This window comes from Mobula hypostoma, chromosome 11, assembly GCF_963921235.1.
Source record: "Mobula hypostoma chromosome 11, sMobHyp1.1, whole genome shotgun sequence".
NCBI classification, from domain to species: domain Eukaryota; kingdom Metazoa; phylum Chordata; class Chondrichthyes; order Myliobatiformes; family Myliobatidae; genus Mobula; species Mobula hypostoma.
Genome location: NC_086107.1, coordinates 74,696,509 through 74,719,792, shown reverse-complemented (window position 1 = coordinate 74,719,792; position 23,284 = coordinate 74,696,509). Strand labels below are relative to the sequence as shown.

At 45.6% G+C, this 23,284-nt stretch overlaps 1 protein-coding gene across 1 annotated transcript in view; it reads left to right on the top strand.

Annotated features, from left to right (window-relative positions):
- The first annotated feature begins 12,487 nt into the window (after nucleotides 1–12,487).
- The window catches only part of rapsn (receptor-associated protein of the synapse, 43kD), a 108,070-nt gene continuing 97,273 nt past the window's right edge, over nucleotides 12,488–23,284 (top strand). Inside the window, exon 1 of the mRNA XM_063062280.1 lies at nucleotides 12,488–13,602. Within this exon, the coding sequence (XP_062918350.1) occupies nucleotides 12,907–13,602 (696 nt within the window). The 5' untranslated portion in view covers nucleotides 12,488–12,906. The remainder of the gene's footprint in view (nucleotides 13,603–23,284) is intronic.

The window sequence follows — 23,284 nt, the reverse complement described above, 5'->3', positions numbered from 1 at the left end:
TGCTGTGTTCACAAGTCTACAATTGCTTCCAATTTTGGGGTGTAATGTTGGGACCGTCACTTGAAATCTTTTAACTTAAATCACTATCTTAATTCAGTCTCTTTGCAAAGGTTAAATCATATTGGAGTACATTTCAGACAAATTGTTGATATTCAGTGAAGGTACCCAACTTCAACATCAACAATATTGCAATATTGATGTTCAACTTAACATTGTTGAAGATGCAATTAAAATCAAACTGCAGTTGTTGGAAATGTGAAATAAAAGCAGTTACAGCTGGAAACCTTCCTCAGGCCAGCAGCTGTGGAAAGAAACAGCCAAAGTTTTAAATTTCCCGTGAGAATTGGGAAGGAGATCTGATGACTTGAAAGAAATTCTGTCCCCACAGATGCCACTGAAAGAACAACCAATATGCATTACAAGTCTGCAAACTCCCACAGCTAGCTGAACAATAACTTACACCCTCCTCCCACCTCAGTTTAGTGTTAGCAGTATTTGCAGTTGAGCTGAAGGAAAGCATGGAGATGCTGTTCCTGTCTGCCTGCTGCCTTCTCCAGGCTGGAAGTGACAGGAGGAACCCTGCATCACAGAGGTGTGCACACTGAGCTGATACACTGCTAGAATGAGTGGGTGGTTGTGCTGCTAACTTCTTGAGTGAGCTGCTTGGTTATGTGGCTACATGCATGAAGGTCTGCATTCGTGTGGAAGACCAAGCTTTTGCCCCTAGTAACCACAGTATGTCGGTGGAGGGTTCAGTTAGCATGCTGTTAAATGGTACCCCATCCCAACCCCTTCCAATGTAGGGACTTGACAGTGGCACTGTCACTTAACATCAAGGATTCAAAGGTTAATTTTATATCAAAGTATGTACACAAAATACAAATGAGATTCATCTCCAGGTAGCCATGAAATATAGAAAAACCACCCTTATGGTCAAAAAGAAAAAGAAACAAATCTTGCAAGCCCCAAACTTCCCCCAATCTCTCCTTCACACAAAAACTAACAGATCACCCACCAAGGCACATCAAACCCTTAACCCCCAAGCCCCTCCCATGCAAAAAAATGACAATAACATCAAACTCAACCCCTTCCTCACCCCAAAAAAGTAACATCGCCCACCTGCCAATTGGCAGCAAGAAGAGAAAAACTGAAGGAAACTAATATAAACTACAATAATCACATGCCTCAGAATTTCAAAAACATCCTCTGTCAACATTGAGGAGAGCTGCAACTTGAACACAGTCCTTCTGTGAAGCCTTTGTCCCCCAAGATGTGGCCTCCCATGGGGAGCGACCACCAACCCAGCCTCCTCCGCATTCGCCTTGATGTTTCAATCTTCCTTGATGCTTCAATCAGTGAGAAATAGTCGCTCGTGGCCCCGCACCATCCTGATTTATTCATCAAGGATAAATGATGAGATACTCCCGTTAATGACTTGATGCCTGGTTCAAATCTTACTAGCCAGCCAACCCTGATGTCCTGCTGTGGGCTTTAACTGATTGATTTGCTGAGGATACCAATGGAACTGGGTGCTGATCATTATTGATTATCACCAATTCTTCATCAAAGATCAACTTTCATTATTAGTGGTAGAAGCGGAAATGACAGGGTCTTTTAAGAGACTGGATAGGTACATGGAGCTTACAAATATAGAGGGCTATGGGTAACCCTAGGTAATTTCTAAGGTAAGGACATGTTCAGCACAGCTTTGTGGGCCAAAGGGCCTGTATTGTGCTGTTGGTTTTCTATGTTTCTATCATTAGAGATGCTGATATTGCCTAAAAAAAATTATCTCCAAGGTAAAGTGCTTCTGACAGTACTCTGTGCTATGACAGCAATTGTGACTGATCTATCATGCTGGCTCATGACTCCTCTCCCCCCACCCCCAGTGGTTTCCATTGATTTCATTTACATTGAGATACCCGATTGTACTTTCTCAGGTGTTTCCTGGATGTCCTGGGCAGTCACTTTGCCTCACTCTCAAGGGATTCAGTTCTTCTGTCCATCTTGGGACAAGACAGGAGAGGACTGGAGCCAGGATTGGTTCCTGAGTTGTATCTCACTGTTAAATGTAAACAGTTTGATATCAGAGTATTGAATTTGGACAAAGATGAAGTACCCATCAGACAAAGATATAGCAGGAGATGGCTATCTAGTCATTCCCTCTCTAATCAATATTACCATATTCTCTTATTTCTTCTCCATCTGTACTCCAGGACTATTTCCAGCATTCTCCATAACTTAAGTCATCATCAATGGGATCCTACCAGTAGCCACATATCCAACATAAATAGATATACTTTATTGATCCCGAGGGAAATTGGGTTTCGTTACAGCCGCACCAACCAAGAATAGAGCATAAATATGCAAACTATGCCAGATGGAAATAAGTCCAGGACCAGCCTATTGGCTCAGGGTGTCTGACCCTCCACGGGAGGAGCTGCAAAGTTCGATGGCCACAGGCAGGAACAACCTCCAGTGTTGTATCTCGGTGGAATATGGCCGGAGTCCAACAGCAAAAAGTTCAAGATCCGGTCTACAAACACGTTCCTTGATCGTAATATGACCGGGATTGCACCATCCGTTGTTAACCAGAACAGTAAGCGCCCAACTCCTTTACGCTTACCACTCTCAGTGCACTTCCGGTCAGCCCGAATGGTCTGGAAGCCATCCATGGAGAAGTTTTGATCGGGTAACACCAACACTCCACTTTCCTTGGGGATTGCTCTATATGTGACTCCCTTTTCCACTTTCCCTCCTGGCACTTAATCCCTGCAGGGCAACAAGTACTACACCTGACGCTACACCACCTCTCTCACCACTGTTCAGAGCACCCAAACAGTGAGCCAGGTCTTCACATGCGAGTCTTTTGGTGTCATCTACTATATATGATGCTCCTGCCGTGGTTTCCTATTCATTCTTGAATGTTGGTCTGTGGCTTCCTCTACTACCACAATGAAGCTGCAGCTCACTTTACACTGTCTGAGTAGCCTCCAACCTGATGGCATGAACATTGATTTCTCACCCTCCCCCTTCTTTCTTTTCACATTTCCCATTCTGCCTTCTCTCTCACTCTTTCCTTCTTTTTCAGCTTCAGTAGCCATACAGTACTGTTTATTTCATTTTCAAATCTTTTTATTATCAATTCCAAAATCAAGAGTACATCGAAGTAAGCATCACTTACAATGTCTCAAAAAGAAGAGAAAAAAAGTCATTCATACTAAAAGATTTCTCACCTGCCCTTCACGTTCCTTTCTGCACCTTTTCCCCTTTCTTCCATGGTCCACTATCCTCTCCTATCAGATTCCTTCATCAGCACTTTACCTCTTCCAGCCATCAACTCCCACTTCTTACTTCATCTCTCTCCTTCACCCACCCACATACCCCCTCAACTGTTTCCATCTAGCAACTGCCAGCTTGTACTCTTTCCTCTCCTCTCTCCTTTTTTCCCCTACCAGTCATGATGAAGGGTCTCAACCTAAAACATCGACCATTTATTCCCCTCCATAGATGCTACTTTGCTTGTTGAGTTCTTCCAACACTTTGTGTGTGTTCCTCTCTGATCAATACTGCCACATTCTCTTCTTTCATCTCTGTCTGGTATCTAGGGATATTTAGCACCCATCCATATCTGTTTTAGCAAGTTCTCTGCTCTTCCTAGAACATCTTCATTCCATATGGTTTGTTTCAATTGGTGTTCATCAACCTTGTGTCTATGTACACTTAATGCGACCTGATCCTTGACACTTGCACACTCCTCCTTGGTCTGGTTATAGAGTCATATAGCACAGATCAATCAGACCACACTGATCACAGTGCTCACACAGATACAATTTCCTGTGTTTGGCCCATATCCCAACAAATCCTGCCCCTCCATGTACCTGACCAAGTGCTTCTTAAATGATACTATTGTACCTGCTTCAACCAGTTCCTCCAACAGATCATTCCATATATTCAACAACCTCTGTGTGGAAAAAGTTGTCCCTCTGCACCCTTTTAAAACATCCCCTCTCACCCTAAACCTATGCCCCATAGTTTTTGACACCCTGGCACAGAGAAAAGGCCATTACCATCTACCTTATCTATACCTCTCATAATTCTAAACACTTAGATCAGGTCATCCCTCATCTCATCATGTTTCAAGAAATAGAGACCGAACTTGCCCAGCCTCTCCCTATAATCTCAGCTCTTTATTCCAGGCAATATCCTTGCAAGTCTCTGCACTTCTTCCAGTTTAGATCTTTCTTACAACAATGACCAATTCTGTACACCAGCTATTTTCATCCCTTTTGACCTGGAGGAACCCTTGAAACTTTCAGGTCTCAGGAACCCCCCGTGTAAAAATTATTAAATGTACAGCACACAGTATGTTAGCATGATCAGTAAGTTATAGATAAAATCCAAAAATCATTGTCAATGCTCTTTTGAGTAGGGAATGAATTTTTAGCCAACCTTTCAAGACTTTGAAAAAACATTTTCTGACTGATTGACATGATCAGGCTCAAATATAGGCCCAGCATGTGAAACCTGCGCTTGTTCTTTGCTGCAAAAATACTCAGTCCTGGGTCAAACTTGAGATAAGCATGCAAGAATTGCATCTACAACTGAAATGAGGTGATCTCTATCCTTGCTCTTGATGCTTATTAAACAAGAAAAAAGTTTGCTTATGCATGCAAAAAGATGAAAACTGCAGCTAAATGTTAAATGCTTTCCTATGAATGGCAGGATGCTCTTCTTTCACAGAAACGCAGAACTACTTCCGTATTCATTACGGAAAAGGATGTTGGCAATTGTAGGGATGATTACAGTGAATTGAAACGTTTGAGCATATAGACATTTAAGAAAGAGGATGTGCTGGAGCTTTTGGAAAGCATCAAGTTGGATAAATCACCAGGACTGGACGAGATGTACCCCAGAGCTACTGTGGGAGGTGAGAGAGGAGATTGCTGAGCCTCTGGCAATGATCTTTGCATCATCAATGGTTCCGGAGGATTGTGGATGTTGTTCCCTTATTCAAGAAAGGGAGTAGAGATAGCCCAGGAAATTATAGACCAGTGAGTTTTACTTCAGTGGTTGGTAAGTTGATGGAGAAGATCCTGAGAGGCAGGACTTATGGACATTTGGCGAGGCATAATATGATTAGGAATAGTCAGCATGGCTCTGTCAAAGGCAGATCATGCCTCACAAGCCTGACTGAATTTCTTGAGGATGTGTCTAAACACATTGATGAAAGTAGAGCAGTAGATGTAGGTTATATGGATTTCAGCAAGGCATTTGATAAGGTACCCCATGCAAGGCTTATTGAGAAAGTAAGGAGGCATGGGATCCAAGGGGACCTTGCTTTGTGGATCCAGAATGGCTTACTCACAGAAGACAAAGAGTGGTTGTAGATGGGTCATATTCTGCATGGAGGTCGGTAACCAGGGGTGTGCCTCAGGGATCTGTTCTGGGACCCCTTCTCTTTCTGATTTTTATAAATGACCTGGATAAGGAAGTGGAGGGATGGGTTAGTAAATTTGCTGATGACACAAAGGTTGGAGGTGTTGTGGATAGTGTGGAGGGCTGTCAGAGGTTACAGTGGGACATCAATAGGATGCAAAACTGGGCTGAGAAGTGGCAGATGGAGTTTAACCCAGATAACTGTGAGGTGGTTCATTTTGGTAGGTCAAATATGATGGCAGAATATAGTATTAATGGTAAAAAGCTGCTATGCAGGTTGACTCCGTGGTTAATAAGACATATGGTGCATTGGCCTTCATCAACCATGGGCCGAAGGATTGAGTTTAAGATCCAAGAGGTAATGTTGCAGCTATATAGGACCCTGGTCAGACCCCACTTGGAGTACTGTGCTCAGTTCTGGTCACCTCACTACAGGAAGGATTTGGAAAATATAGAAAGGGTGCAAAGGAGATTTACAAGGATGTTGCCTGGATCAGAGAGCATGCCTTATGACAATAGGTTGAGTGAACTCGGCCTTTTCTCCTTGGAGCGGCAGAGGATGAGAGGTGACCTGATAGAGGTGTACAAGGTGATGAGAAGCATTGATCGTGTGGATAGTCAGCGGCTTTTTCCCAGGGCTGAAATGGCTAACAGGAGAGGGCACAGTTTTAGGGTGCTTGGAAGTAGGTACAGAGGAGATGTCAGGGGTAAGTTTTTTATGCAGAGAGTGGTGAGTGCATGGAATGGGCTGCCAGCGATGGTGGTGGAGGCGGATACGATAGGGTCTTTTAAGAGATTCCTGGACAGAAGATACATGGAGCTCAGAAAAATAGAGGGCTATGGGTAACCATAGGAAATTTCTGAAGTACACGTTCGGCACAGCATTGTAGGCCGAACGGCCTGTATTGTGCTGTAGGTTTTCTATGTTTCTTCAGGGGCAGGTCAGTAAATCTCATGTTGAGCGCACGATCAGACTGCAGCTCAACGTCAAGTTCTCAGACTGAGCAGAAAATTCAGAGAAAGGTCCCTCACCCAGTCGTACACTTGTGTTGAAAGGGAGGAAAAATATTGTTCAATTTTGCTCTGTAGTTCAATAAGACTAGAGAATTGCTGATCCTTTCTCTAGTGCAAACAGCAGTGGAAACATTTCAAGATTTCCTTTTGCAACATTTTTCCAAAGATCCTTTTCAATCCAAGGATCTTGTCACTTGAAGTCAAAACATCTTCTCCAGGGCCTTGCAGAGATGTGTACAATTGGTTCATCTGATGAAAAATGTCTACTAAGTAGGCTAGTTTCTGCAGCCATTCTTCATCTTCGAAGCACGCAGCAAAATCCTGCAATTCACCTTTCAGCTCAAAACTGAGAACTCTTCCTCTGTCAACCCACCGGATTTCTGTATGTAGTAAGAGATTGGTGTCTCTTTGTCCAGGTTTTCAGTTTTTAACAACATTTTTGGGTGAACTAAAATAATAAAGTTAACCATATTTGTAGCGTCATCCAGATTTTGATTTCATCTCCAAGACTTTTTAACGTCAGCACCTCTCTCTGAAGAAAACAGTGTAATAATGTCAGGATTTTCTTTTTGAAATGAAACATCTCATGGAGCCAGACATTGATGAGGCACCCGCAGTACAGATGCCAACAAAGTTTGTCCAAGACGCACCTTTTGCTTTCAGATATGAAGACAAAATGTATCTCGGCCTTTGCTTGTTTCAGGCAGCTCTTTGCAACAGAAAAAATTTTCTTGAATTTCATCATCATTTACAAATCTTACAAATGCTACAACATGACATTTATTGGTGAAATCTGTTGACTTGTCAACCTGGATTGTGAAGCTGTTGTTTTCCAGTTTATCACACAAAACCTCTTCATCCTGTAACATGTCAACAATACCTCGACTTATCGTACTGTTTGAGAGTGAAACTTTATCAATTTCTTGTACTGCATCTATTCCTAGCATTTTACCCACTATAATTTTACATGTTGGCATTATTAGGTCCCCATCAACTGTGTGACTTTTACTTTTCTGGGTAATAAGATCTGCTACTAAATAACTTGCTTCCTGAGTCACTTTATTGACTGTGCCTTTATTAATAAAAGCTTTACTCTGTTTGTTTTGAGATTCTAATAGCCGTTTAAAATAATCAGCACATTTTTGTGTTATGTGGCTGTGATTTGTAGTTAAGTGTCTTTTCAATGTTGCTGGAGCGATTGCTGCATCTGTAAGTTGTTTGTCACAGATGAGGCACAATGGAATAGGACAACTAGGATCACCCAATGATAAGTAACTGATCAGTAAATAATCAGCTTATGATTAAAGATGGACTTTTTTGTATCCGTTGTTGAACAAGTGCAGTGAAATGACTCAGAAGATTGTAATTCTTTATCATTAACCTTATCAGAATTGTCTGTAGGCCGAAGCCTTAGAATCCTCCTCTTCCATCTCACACCTTTGCTTAAAAAATTGCCATATTTGACTGTCTTTAGAATGAAAATTTCCCTCCAATTTTCTACTATACAGGTGGAGTTTGTTCGCTGCCATATGTCAGGGGAAGTTGGGGGAGGGAGAGGACTCAACCAAATAAATGTAGTCCTGCTGTGCACTGCCATATGGGGCTGAGAGACTGCTAACAAGGCTGCTTGGTCACTGCCCACCACTGCGAGTACGTTGCGCCAAGTTCAAACAACGATGTTTATTTTTTTAATCATGATCTCTTGCAGAACCCCAGTTGAGAAACCCTGCTGTACACAGTACTTCAAGTGCAGCCCCATCAGCTACTTATAGTCCTGCAACATATTGTCCCAGCTCCTACAGCCAGTGATGAAAGCCACCTTTTTCAACACCCTGTCTACCTGTGATGACATTTACAACAAACCATGCACTTGTACTCCTTGGTCTCCGTTTATTTACAGCCTGCCATTCATAGTACAAGGTGGTCAGCAAAATGCATCACCTCACACTTACCTGTATTGAAATCCATTTGCCACTCCTCAGCCTTCTTCCCTAACTGATCAAGATTTGCTGTAACCAAGATAACCTCCTTCACTATTAACATCCCCTAATTTCACATAACCTGCAAATTTACAGATCTTCGTATGGCATGGATAACTTCATTCACCAGTACTCCACCTACAGACTCACATTCAAGGACTCTACAGCTTTCTGTATCTTCTCAGTATTATTTTTATTGCACATTTTATATCCTTTTGCATGATGGTTGCTTGTCAGTCTTTACACAAGACATTACAGCACAGTACGGGCCCTTTGGCCCATGCTGTGCTGACCTAAGGTCAATCTAACCCTTCACTCCTATGTAGTCCTCCATTTTGCTGTCATCCTTGTGCCTATTTAGGGGTTTCTTAAATGTCGCTAGTGTACCGTAGCCTCTCGTAGGACATTCCATGCGCTCACCAATCTTTGTGTAAACAGAAACTTACCTCTGACATTCCCTCCTATTGTTGTTCCTTTCCATGCCTTGTGGTGCATTGGACAGCAACCTCGCTATTTTTTACCAGGCCAAGCTGTTAGCTCAACACTCAACCTAGCTGGATGGAAAGCATGCAAGGAGCTGGCCAGATTCGAACCCAGGACCACTTGTCTTGAAGTCTAGTGGAAGTGCCACTACACCACCTATTCCCCATCCTATACATTCCTCCAATTACCTTAAAATTATGCTGCCTGATATTAGCCATTTCCACCCTGGGAAAAAGTCTCTAGCTATTCACTCTATCTATGCCTCTTATCATCTTGTACACCTCTATCAAGTCACCTTTCATCCTCTTTCACTCCAAAGAGAAAAGCCCTAGCACGCTCACCCTAATACCATAAGACGTGCTCTCCAATCCAGGCAGCATCCTAGTAAGTCTTGTTTGCACCCTCTCTAAAGCTTCCACATCCTGTCTGTAATGAACAATATTCCAAGTGTGGTCTAACTAGGCTTTTGTATTACCTCGTGGCTCTTGAACACAATCCCCGGACCAGTGAAGACCAACACATCATACGACTTCTTGGCAACTTTATCATATTATGCAGATTCTTTGAGGGATCTATGGATGTAGGCTGCAAAACCCCTCTGTTTCCCCACACTGCCAGGAATCCTACCATAAACCCTGTATTTTGCCTTCAAATTCATCCTGCCAAAGTGAATCACTTTGCACTTTTCCATGTTGAACTCCATCTGCTACTTCTCAGCCCAGCTCTACAACCTGTCAATGTCCTGTTGTAAACTACAACAACCTTCTATACTATCAACAACACCACCAACCTTCTTGTATTATGCAAATTTAGAAACCCACCCTTCCACTTCCTCATTCAAGTCCTTTTAGAAAATCACGAACAGCAGGGGTCCCAGAACAAATCCCTATGGAAAATCAATGGTCACCAGCCACAAGGCAGAGTATGTTCCATATAAAACCACCTTCTGCCTTCTATGAGCATGTCAATTCTGAATCCACACATCCATGTTTCCTTGAATGCAATACCTATCAAAAGCCTTCCTACAAATATATATACACACCACATCCACTGCTGCACCTTCAGCAATGTGTTTAGTGACATCCTCAAAGAGTTCAGTCAGGCTATGAGGCATGAACTGCCACTCAAAGTGACACTGTTTACCCCTAATCAAACTAGGCTTCTCCAAATGCTCATAAATCTTCTGCAATATAATTCCCAGTGATAACCCTACTCCCTTTCTTGAACAAAGGAATAACATTTGCCACCCTCCAATCATCTGGTGCTACTTCTGGGGCCAATGAGGATGCAAAAATGATCAACGAAGGCACAACAATCTCTTCCCCCACTTCCTGTAGTAACCTGGGGTTTATTCCCTCCGACCCTGGAGACTTACCTATCCTAATGTTTTCCAAAAGTTCCAGCGTATCCCTTTCTTAATGCTGACATGTTCTAGTATGTCAGCCAGTTTTATGCTGTCCTCACAAACATCAAGGTCCCTCTCACTGATGAAAACTGAAGCAAAGTATTCATTAGGGACCTCCCCTCCCTCCTGTGGCAATGTTTATGTATAGTTAGTCATAAAATTCTATTGTCTTTTTTCCCTGTTTATTCCTACAAGGAAATGAATATCCCAATAGTGTATGATGCATATACATATTTAAATAATAAATTTACTTTGAACTTTGACGAAGCCTTGTGTATTCACATCCAAATCATTCATATAATGAGTACCAAGGCTCCCAACACCAACCCTTTTGGCACACAGACCTCCATCCCAAGAAACAACCTTCCTGCCTCTGAGCCAATTTTGAATCCACTTAAATAGGTCTCCCTGGGTCCCAAGGAACCAAACCTTCCAGTCCGCCCTCGTCACCCAAGTTCAAATAGACAACATCCACTGCCCTACCCTTATTTACCCTTTTGGTTACCTCTTCTAAAAACTCTAAAAGATGATTCATCAGCCACAACTTCCCACACACAAAGCCATGTTGAAACCTTCTAATCCAAATGCTGGCCAACCCTGTCCCTCAGAATTCACACCAGTAACTTTCCCACCACTGATGTCAGGCTGGTCAGTGTCTGGCTTGTTCTTGCTATCCTCCTTAAATAATGGAATGATGTTAGCCACCTTGTAATCTTCGGTAGCTTCTCCAGTGGCTAACAATGAAGCAAATATCTTCGCAAGGGCCTCTGCAGTTTCCTCTCTCTCCTCTCACAAGGTCTGAGGATGAACCCGGTCAGCTGTCCAAACGGTTTTGTTGCTTGTTCTGGTGCTATTTAATCCTTCCAATCCTTTTATGTACACCTCCTCAGCCTTTAACAGCCTATTCCTGCTTCTGTTCCCCTGCTAAATTAAACATACTCCCCCAACCCACTCCCCTTGAGGACAACAAACCCTGTTTGGTGGAGGCTCATTTACTTCCTCCCCATCTCCCTCCAGCCAACTCCCACCATCTGTGATGGTGTGAACCTTGAATTCTCCAATTTCTAGTGACCTGCTCCCTCTCTGTTCCTTTTCTTTCTCTTGGTCTGTCCAGTTTTCCCCACACCCACGCCAGCCGCCATCACCCTGTTTCCCCTCCTCCTCCTGCTTCATCAGCCAGACACTCCTCCCAATGGATCCTCTCCTCTTATCTGTCCACTCCACCTCCCTCACTGGATTCCATGTTCTATCTTCTCTACTGATGAGATGCCAGTGTCTACAGCCTTTTGTCTCCTCTACCCATCACCTCCCACTTTCAATCACTATTTCCACTCCCCTTCCCGGGTCCACCTATTGCTTGTCAGCTCTACCCTTTATATTTCCTTATCTCCTCAATCTTTCAACGCTCTCAACCTGAAACACTGACTATTTCCCTCCACAGATGCTGTCATGCCTGCTGGGATCTTCCAGTATCTTGTTTATTGTCCCCCAGAAATGGTACTAGTACCCCTGATACATAAAGCCACAACCCCTTCCACACACAGACGTGGCTTTTTCTATTCACACTGGCTTTGGTATCAAAATGGACCACAACCTTTGGCTGTTCATCTCCCTCCTCTCCAGACATCGTAGTGATCCCTTTGACCCTGTCATCCAGGGACAATATTACTACACTTGGGTCTTGACTGCTGGTGCCTGGCTGCCCATTCTGCCAACGGTGGGAGCTCCTGTCACCGGCTGATCTTTCTCCTCCATCCTGCTATGGCCTTAGCTCCAATTCTACTGCCCTCTCCCCTATCAGCATTAAGAACTGAAAGCCAGTCAGAGAGAAAGGGAGTGGCGGTAATGCACCATTAAGCTGGATGCCAACCGCCGTAAAACAAGATACAGACAGAAAGGTACCGTTTTCTTGTACTGCCGTTCCACTTTGGCCTGAATTTTCATCGTTCTCGCCAAGCCTAATTGCACGATGCAAAGCACTCCTCCCTGAGGGAGTCAGCTGTTGCCTGAGCTCCAAACTGCAGGGCCTGGCCCCAGCTTCCAGCAGACCACACCTGTAGCTGTATTAGCCTTGGGTTCCCACGGGGCACGATGTGCATTCCATGGGTCAGAGGATGGAATGAGCAGTTGTTCCTCCAGGGAGATTTGAACAGGTCTCCGATTCTCCTGCAGTCAAAGCGCGTTTACTACCCGGGCTCGGAGTCTGAAAGGTGAAGAGCGGGGGGCTTGGGTTCCTCAGAGGAGGATCGCTTGGTGAGATTGAGCCTGGGAGGTCGCTGTCGCTGAGGACGGGGTTAAGGAGTCGCTGTGTGAGTAGGAGTGTGTGTGGTGGGAGGTTCTGTCCATTTCCTGCCGCTCTGACAGACTGACAGCGCTGCCTGCCACCCCACCACCACGCTGTCCGGCGATGGACATGGGCAGCTGCAGCCCGGGATCGCCTCTCTCCCCTCCCTTACTCCCGAGCCCGAGCCAGCAGCCGATCGCGTTCCGGCGGCATTCGCCCGGCCGGCCAGCCCTGCCAGCCCCTCAGAGGCCGGCGTGTTGCCGCCGCGGACCGGGCTGTGCGGTGTCCCCCTCCCCCAGCCCATGGCCATGGGCCAGGACCAGACCAAGCAGCAGATCGAGAAGGGCCTGCGCCTCTACCAGTCCAATGACACATCCCGGGCGCTGGAGGTGTGGAACCAGGTGCTGCTGAAGAGCACCGACCTGGCGGGGCGGTTTCGGGTTCTAGGCTGCCTCATCACGGCGCACTCGGAGATGGGCCGGTACGGCGACATGCTGAGGCTGGCGTTGGCGCAGACCGAGGCCGCCCGCCAGCTCGGCGCCCCGGACTACGTTACCGAGTCCTACCTCAATCTGGCCCGCAGCAACGAGAAGCTGTGCGAGTTCGCCAAGACCGTGTCCTACTGCCGGACCTGCCTGAGCACGCAGGGCGGCCGGCTGGGCTTGCAGCTCAACGGGCAGGTCTGCCTCAGCATGGGCAACGCCTTCCTGGGCCTCAGCGCCTTCCAGAAGGCGCTCGAGTGCTTCGAGAAGGCGCTGCGCTACGCGCACGGCAACGACGACAAGATGCTGGAGTGCCGCGTCTGCTGCAGCCTCGGCGGATTCTACGTGCAGCTCAAGGACTACGAGAAGGCGCTGTTTTTCCCCTGCAAGGCGGCCGAGCTGGTGGCCGACTACGGCAAGGGCTGGAGCCTCAAGTACCGCGCCATGAGCCAGTACCACATGGCTGCTGCCTACCGCAAACTCGGCCGCCTCGACGACGCCATGGACTGCTGCGAGGTGAGCGGGGCGGAGAGAGATGGAGAGAGGGGACTGGGTGGGGTGAGGGATGGGAGGGCGTCGCACACAGCTGGTACCGGCTGCTTGGACATGGGACTGGTTGCCACCTCACTCAGGGTCGGGCTTGTTTCTACACATCGCCCTCAGAGCCAGACACACTGCAGTCCTTCCCGTTTCTACACCCCATCCCGACGCCCATGCTGCACCCAACAACTGCTCCGGTCCAGCATCCACACACTGTAATCCCTATACCCAGGGCAAATGCAACCAAACTATACAGACACACATTAACTACCACACACTGCACAGTAACCTCATGCACCCAATACGCACATTCACATAGTATCCTTACACACATCAGGGCTGAGTGTTAACCGCACATACACACAGCCCAGAACACACATCAACCTTTGTGTGAAAATAACTAATGAAAGTGGAATTGTAAAACTGACTAGAATGGTTGTAGAGCTAGCATATAGACACTCCAGTTGGAGGAGGGCAGTACTTGTAAAGAGTTGATGTCAGTAGGAATGCAATTCAGAAGTAATGACTAATTCTGTGAAGATCCTAATTCAAGGAAGACCAATTTCAAGAGAACAAAGCAATTTCAAGACCTGGCTAAAGTTGATGGGCAATAGCTAATTATCCAGAAGACTATTTCTGCTGATGGGAATCATTTAAAAATGAAATAACGGGAGCTCAGGGTCAATTTGTCCTCGTAGAGTGAAGTTCCATGGAACAGAAGGTGTTGAGGGAGATCAGTGTGGCAGGTATAGAGAGCTGAAATCAAAGGAAGTCTCCGGGTGTGTAAGATAGTAAGAGGGCAAAGAGGGGGCATGAAATGTCACCGGTGAACAAAATTAAGGCAGGGCACTTTATGTGTATATTGCAGGATAAGAGAGTAGCCAAGGAAGGAGTGGGGCTTGTTAGTGACCCAAATGTATTGCTGGGATTGTCTGGTGGAACTGTGCTGCTGGGACTTTCCATGGTGGTGTACTGTTGGATTCATTCCAGTTTCAGGTTTTATCGATTTAACTTCCAAAATTCACTTAACACTTGCCTTCTTTCCCAGTGGATTTAGATTCTGTTGTAATGTTGGACAACCTTCACTATTGCCACTAATTTTGGTGTCGTCCACAAACTTAATCATGCCACTTATATTGTCAACCAAATCTTTAATGTATTTGACAGAGACTCATGGACCAATCCCGGTGGCTCACTACTGGTCACAGACCTCCAATCTATAACAAACCTCCTCGACCATCCCGTAGACACTACAAGCAAGCTCACTTTGTATTCAATTGGCTAGATGATTCTGGATCCCATTGGATTTAACCTACTGGACCAGGGTGCCATATAGGTCCTGCATTCCTTCTAGTGAAGGTGTTATTGGGGAGGGAGTTGCAGGCAGTCCCAGAAGAACTGGTGGTACATTTCCACGTCAGGGTGGGAACCTGGAGGTGGTGATCTTGTGTATCTGCGTGTGCTTGCCTTCTTGGTGATGGGGGTCACATGTTTGAAGGAGGCTTTTCAAGTAACCTGGGTGAATAACTGCAGTGTACTTTGTAGATGGTGAACACTGCAGCTATTGCCTACCAGTGAGTAGTGGGCAAGTGAAGAGGTACAAGTCTAATAGACTGTTGTGTTACTGATGAGACTGAGCTTTTGGAGCTGCCCCTGCTACAGAACATGGAGAGCGTTCTGCCACACTGCTGACTGTGATTTGTAGGTAGAGGGGAGTGACTCACCACAGGCTACCCAGCCTCTGATTCACTCTTGTTCATGTGCCTGTCTTGATGAGTTTCTGGTCAGTGGTGACCTTGGTGATGGGCATTCCGAATGAATATCAAGGGGAGGTGGTGAGACTCTCTTGTGTTGGAAGTGGTCAATGACCAGCCCTTTCATAGTGTGAGTGTTACTTGTCTCTTATCAGCATGTGCCTGAATGTTGCCAAGTGCAGACGTGGGCTTCTTCAGTTGCTGAGGAATTAGAAATGATGGAAAACAGAGAGGGAAGTTTCAGAGGGGTACAGGCCAAACCTAGGCAAATGGCTTTGGCAGCATCTTGATAGGCATGGATGAATTAGACTGAAGGAACTGTAACCATGCTGAATAACTCCAACTCTTAAGACTGAGAAACATTCGGTGAACATTCCCACTCCCGAGCTCATGATGGAAGGAATGCCATTCATGAAGCAGATGAAGATGGCAGGGTCAGGAGCACTGCCCTGAGGAACCCAGCAGGGATGACCTGGGGATGGGGGAGTGACCGACCTCCAATGATCTCAACAGGTGCGATCCCAACCACTGCAGTATTCTTTGACCAGTTTTAATCAGCTTTATATATATCACATGTACTCTGAGGTACACCGAAAAACCTTGTTTTGTATGCCATCCGTACAGATAGTTTCATCGCAACAGTACGTTAAGGTAGTACAAAGGAAAGCAATACCAGACTGCAAATTGTAGTGTAGCGGAGAAGGCACAGTTAGGCAGACAATGAGGTGCATGGCCTTAACAAGGTAGATTGTGAGATCAAGACTCCATTGTATCATACTAGGAAACTGTTAAGTAGTGATATGGCAGAATAGAAATTGTCCTTGAACCTTGTGCTATACATGCTTTCAGGCTTTTCTATCTCCTGCCATTGGGTGGAGGAAGAAGAGAAAATATCTGGGGGGTGTGGGGTATTTGATTATGTTGGCTGTGAGAAGTGAAGACAGATTCCATTGTTGGGAGAATAATTTCTGTGATGTGCTGAGCAGATTATGAAAACCAGCTGACAATATTGCAGGCAGTCTCTTTGCTTTCTCCTCTGGGGTTCAGCTGTTGGGTCAGTGTTTGGCAAGGTCTGGGGCTGGGTGGTCCTGGTGAAACCCAAACCAGGCATCAGTGAGCAGATCACTGCTGAGTGTCATTTGAAAGTAGTGTTAATGATATCTCAACTCATTCTGATGGTGACTGAGAGTTGATCAGCTGGACGGTGCTCAGCTGGTTCGGGTGTTCCTTGTATATTTAGTGTACAGAATGTATCTGTTGCACATGTTGGGGAGATGCCAGTGTTATGATTTTACTGGATTAGCTGGGCTGCTCTCAGCCATTTATTGACATCACGTGGAGTGAGTGAAATGGCTAGGGGCTGGAACCTGTGGCAGTGGATCGTTCCCTCAGCAATCTGGCTGAATATGGATGTGAGAGCTGGACCTCACCGTCGTAAAGAAGGGGGCGTTTCTGCGGTCTCTTCCCGTTAACCAGGTGGTGTGACTATTGGACCATAAGACATAGGAGCAGAATTAGGCTATTCAGCCCACCGAGTCTGCTCCGCATTCCATCATGACTGATTCATAGTCATAGTCATACTTTATTGATCCCAGGGGGAAATTGGTTTTCGTTACAGTTGCACCATAAATAATAAATAGTAATAGAACCATAAATAGTTAAATAGTAATATGTAAATTATGCCAGGAAATAAGTCCAGGACCAGCCTATTGGCTCAGGGTGTCTGACCCTTCAAGGGAGGAGTTGTAAAGTTTGATGGCCACAGGCAGGAATGACTTCCTATGACGCTCTGTGCTGCATCTCGGAGGAATGAGTCTCTGGCTGAATGTACTCCTGTGCCCACCCAGTACATTATGTAGTGGATGGGAGACATTGACCAAGATGGCATGCAACTTGGACAGCATCCATATGTGAATCACATTCTCCTGCCTTTTCCCCGTTACCTTTGACAGCTTGAATAATCAAGAACATATCAACCTCTGCTTTATGACTTGACGTCCACGGGTATCTTTGGCAATGAATTCCACAAATTCACTACCCTCTGGCTAAAAAGATTCCTCCTAATCTCTGTTCAAAATGGATGTCCCTCTTGTTTGAAACTGCGGTCTCTGGTCCTTGACTCCCTCACTGCAAGAAAGATCCTCTTTACATCCACTTTCAATATTTGATAAGTTGCAATGAAAGCCCTCCTTATTCTTCTAAACTCCAGCAAGTACAGGCCCAGAACCATCAAATGCTCCTCATACATTAACCCTTTCACTTTCAGAATCATTGTTGTGAATCTGCTCTGGAGCCTCTCCAATGACAGCATATCTTTTCTTTGATAAGGGGCCCAAAACTGCTCACAGTTCTCCAAATGTGATATGACCAATGCCATATAAAGCCTCAGTATTACACCCTTGCTCTTGTATTCTCGCCCTCTCAAAAAAGAATGCTATCATTGCATTTGCCTTCCTTACAACTGACTCATCCTGCAATTAAAATTTAGGGAATCCTGCAAAAGGAATCCCCAGTCCGTTTGCACCTCAGATTTTTGAATTTTCTCCACCGTTTAGAAAATACTTTATGCCATTATTCCTTCTGCCAGAGTGCATAAGCATACATTTCCCTACATTATATTCCATCTGCCACTTCTTGGCTCATTCTCCCAATCTCTCTAAGTCTTTCTGCAGTCTACCTGTTTCCTCAGGTCCTCAACACTACCTGCTTCTCCACCAGTTTTGATTTGTCAGTCAAAGTTTCCCCTTAAGTAAACCACGATGACTTTGGACTATTATATCATGTGCTTGAAAGTACCCTGAAACATCCTACTTAATAACAGACTCTTAACATTTTCCTAAACACTGAACTCAGGTTAATTGGCCTATAATTTCCTTTCTTCTGCCTCCCTTCTTTCTTAGAGAGTATAGTGACATTTGCAATTTTCCAGTACTCTGGAACCATTCCAGAATCTAGTGATTCTTGAAAGATCATTACTAACAGCTCCACAATCTCTTCAGCCACCTCTTTCAGAGCCTTGTGTAGTCCATCTGGTCCAGATATCTCATCTACTTTCAGGCCTTTCAGCTTCCCAAGCCAATCGTAACTACACTCACTTCTGGCCCCTGGCACTCCCAGAAACTCCAGCCATTTTTGTCCTGCTGTCATCTCTGGTGGTGTCCCCTCCAATCAACTTTGGCCTGCTCCTCTCTCATATCTTTGTACTTCCCTTTGTTACACTGTAATACTGATACATCTGACTTTACCTTCTACCTCTCAACCTGCAGGGTGAATTGTATCTTCTTATAATCACTCTCAACCAAGGGTTCTTTTATATTAAGCTCCCTAAACAAATCTATTTCATTACATAATACCCAATCCAGAATTACCTTTTCCCTCGCGGGCTCAACCAGGAGCTGCTCTAAAAAGCCACCTCATATAGGCATTCAACAAGTTCAATCTCTTAGATCCAGCACCAATCTGAAATTTCCCAATCTACCTGCATATTGAAACCCCCCATGACTATCATAACATCAGCCTTCTGACATGCCTTTTCTATCTCCCGTTGTAAATTACACCCAATATCCTGGTACTGTTTGGAGGCCCGAATATAACTCTCATCAGGGTCTATTTAACCTTGCACTTTCTTAACTCTACCCACAAGGATTAAACATCTTCTTATCCTATATCACCTCTTTCTTAAGATTTGATTTCAGTTTTTACCAACAGAGCCAGCCCACCCCTCTGTCTACCATCTGTCTCCACCCCCTCTGCCTACCGTCTGTCCCCACCCCTCTGCCTACCGTCCGTCCCCACCCCCTCTGCCTACCGTCTGTCTCCACCCCCTCTGCCTACCGTCTGCCCCCACCCCTCTGCCTACCGTCTGTCCCCACCCCTCTGCCTACCGTCCGTCCCCACCCCCTCTGCCTACCGTCTGTCCCCACCCCCTCTGCCTACTGTCTGTCCCCACCCCCTCTGCCTACCGTCTGTCCCCACCCCCTCTGCCTACCGTCCGTCCCCACCCCCTCTGCCTACCGTCTGTCTCCACCCCCTCTGCCTACCGTCCATCCCCACCCCCTCTGCCTACCGTCTGTCCCCACCCCCTCTGCCTACCGTCTGTCTCCACCCCCTCTGCCTACCGTCTGCCCCCTGTCCTTTCGATACAATGTGCATCCTTAGATTTTAAGCTCCCAACTATGATCTTCTTTCAGCTGCAACTCCGTGATGTGCACAACATCATGCTTGACAATCTCTAACTGCGTTACAAGTTCATCTACCTTATTCGATTATCTGTGTGCATTCAAATTTAACACCTTCAGTCTTATATTCATTACCCTTTTTGATTTTGTCCCCCTTTTACATTGCAATTCATCCTGTTGACTGCAATTTTGCCCTATCAAAAGCCTCTCCTTGTTAGCAGGTCTCACTACACACTGCTTCTGTTTGTAAACCAACGGCCCTATCACTCCAGTTCCCATCCCCCTGCCAAGTTAGATTAAACCTCCTGAACAGCTCTAGCAAACCTGCCCGCATGGATATTGGTTCCCCTCAGGTTCAGATGTAACCTATCCCTTTTGTACAGGTATGACAGAGATACAGAGATCTCAGTGATCCAGGAATCTGAAACCCTGCCCCCTGCGCCAATTCCTCAGCCATGCATTCATCTGCCAAATCATCCTGTTCGTACCCTCATTGGGGCGTCACACAGGCAACAATCCAGAGATTACTGCCCCGAAGGTTCTGCTTTTCAGCTTTCTACTTAACTCCCTATATTCTCTCTTTAGGACCGCCTCTCGTTTCTACCTGTATCATTGGTACCAATATGTACCACAACTTCTTGCTGATCCAAAAGGTCCCTGACCCAGGTGCCTAGTAGGCAACATACCCTCTGGGTGTTTCTTTCACATCCAAGAATGTCTTGTTCGCTCCTGTAATTATGGAATCCCCTATCACTACTGCACTCTTCCCCTCTCCCCATCTGAGCTACAGAGCCAGACTCACTTCCAGAGGCCTGACCACTGTGGCTTTCCTCCGCTAGGCCATGTCTCTACCCCCCCCCCCAACAGTATCCAAAGTAATACACCTGTTGTTGAGGGAAATGGCCACTCTGCACTCTCTTTTCCTTTCCCCTTTGCCCCTCCTGACGGTCACCCAGAGGGGTTGATCAACAGGACATATCTCCTGTATGTCATCAACCACTCATCCTCCCAAATGATCCAGTTCCAGCTCCAACTCCTTGACATGGTCTGAAAGACTGGTATGTCTTTGGACCGTGGAAGGAAACCGGAGAACCTGGACGAAGCCCACGTGGTCACAGGAAGAATGTACAAACTCCTTACAGGCAGCGATGGGAATTGAACCTGGGGCAGCTGTACTGTAAAGTGTTGTGCTAACCACTACACTGTTGTACCCCCCACTATGTCTCTGGATGGGTGGAATCAGCAGCTCTTCAGCCACGGGAGGGGGATCATTGACAACCTTCCCTGTGGCAGGCCACAGGAAGACCGAGCCCCTCTGTATCTACCAGAAATGAATGGGTCTCCTTTTCAAAGGCTTTGATGATTGCACCATCTCTGCAGTCCCATAGAGAAGTCTCCCCTTCCAGTGGACTTGTGACCAAGTTTTAAAACCTCAGCAGGGAACCATCTAATTCTGAGGTCTTGTGGTTTTTCTGCCAACTTGTTGGTCTGGGGTAGTGGTGAGATTGGATTGGATAGTCTACCCAAGGATGGAGTCAAGAACAGTTGTTCAGTGATACAGTCACATTTGGGTTAGTCTTCTACTTGCTGCCTCTCTGGCCTTGATAACTCTCCATCCTTGACTCTGGACCAAAGTTTTCCAAAGATGTTCTTGTTTACAGAGAAGGGGTAAATCCTAAAGTGCCATGGATGGAGAATAACAGCCTGGGATACAAAGAAATGAAGCTCAGAACAAATCCAACAGCTTAATACTACAGAAAGTCTACATGGTACCCTGGTTAAACTCTGAAGGTTGTTAGGCAGACAAAGTGTATACAGAACAGCACTGCCCGAGAACCAGATCTTCGGTCGCAGCTAAACTAATCCCTTCTGCCTACCCAATCATCAGATCTTTACATTTTCTGCACATCCTTTTCCCTATCTAAGAGCCTCGTGAACAGCTCTATTGTATTTAACTCCCACCACCAGCCCAGGCAGCACATTACAGGCACTGACTTATTTTTGTGTTTTAAAAAATAAATCTCCCCTGCACATCTCCCTTACCCCCTCTTGCTTTAATCTGGTATTAGCCATTTCAACCCTAGGGGAAAGATACTGTCTATCTATTCTATCTATGCTGCTCATCAACTTAGAAATCTCTATCAGCTCTCCTTTCAGCCTCTGTCATACCAGGAAAAAAACAACCCAACCTTGTCCAACCTTTCCTCCTGGTAAACCTCTTCGGTACCTTCTCCAAACTCTTGACATCCTTCTATCATGGGGCAACCAGAAGTGAATGCAATACTCCAGATGTGGCCCAGCTAGAATTTAATAAAGCTACAAAATACTGTAACGCCCAACTCTTGAACTCATTTCTTCAAGCATACCATATGCCTTTTTTACCATCCTATCAACCTGTGCAGTCACTTTCAGGGAGTTGAACCCCCAAGATCCCGCTGCACATCTACACTACTGAGCGTCTTGTGTTGTCTCTTTACATTTGATCTTCTAAAGTGCAACACTTCACATTTGGCAAAGTTAAACTCCATCTCAGAGTCAGGTTTACTATCACCAACGTATGTCATGAGCTTTGATATTTTGCAGCAACAGTATAGTGGAAGACACAAGAATTACTGCTCCAATGAATAAATAGTACAAAAGAGGAACAGTGAGGGAAGAATCTGTTCCTAACACACTGAGTTTGGGGTTTCAGTTGCCTGTACCTCCTCCCTGATGGTAGTAACGAGAAGAGGTCATGTCCCAGATGATGAGGGTCCTTAATGGTGGTGACTTCATGAGGCACTGCCTATTGAGGATGGTTATGGGTGAGGTTGTACCTGCGATGGAGCTGGCTGTATCTACAACCCTTTGCAGTTTCTTTCGATTGTTTGCCTTGGGGCTTCCATATCAGGCGGTGATACAACCAATCAGAATGTTCTCCACCACACATCTATAGAAATTCCCTAAAGTCTTTGGTGACATACCAAATCTCAGACTCCTAATGAAGTAGATCTGCTGGCATGCCTTCTTAATTATTGCATCATTGTGTTGGGCCTTAGATCTTCTCAACTTGAAGCTGCTCACCTTTTCCACCATTGACCCTTCAATGATTACCAGTTTGTGTTCCCTTGACTTCCCCTTCCTGAAGCGCACAATTAATTCTTTTTACTTGCTGATGTTGAGTGCAAGGTTGTTACTGCTGATCTATCTTACTCCTGTACTCCTCTTTGTCACCCTCTGAGATTCTGGTGCTGTAATAGTATCATGCTAACCACTACACGATCTTGCCCATATCAAAAACTTATATAATCACAGACAGTAGAGGACCCAGTACAGATCCCTGCAGATCATCACTAGTCACAGACCTCCAGCCAAAGTAAGTTCTGCTGACCACTACCACCCTTTGTCTTCTATGGGCAATTCTGAAGCCAAATGGCAACTCACCATGGATCCCATGCTTCTTAATCTTCTGGATGAGCCTCCCATGAGGGGCCTTGTCAAACATCTTACTATGTAGGCTTCATCCACAGCTCTACCTTCTTCAATCACCCTTGTTATCTCTTTGAAAAACTTAAGTTAGTAAAACATAGCTTGCTCCGCACAAACCCATGCTCGCTGTCACTCACTAGGCATGGTTTTCCAAAAGCTCATACATCCCATCCCTAAGAACTCTGTATGGTAATTTCCCTGATAGAAGGTTCACTGGTCTATTGTTTCCAGGATTATCCCTATTTCCCTTGTGTGTAC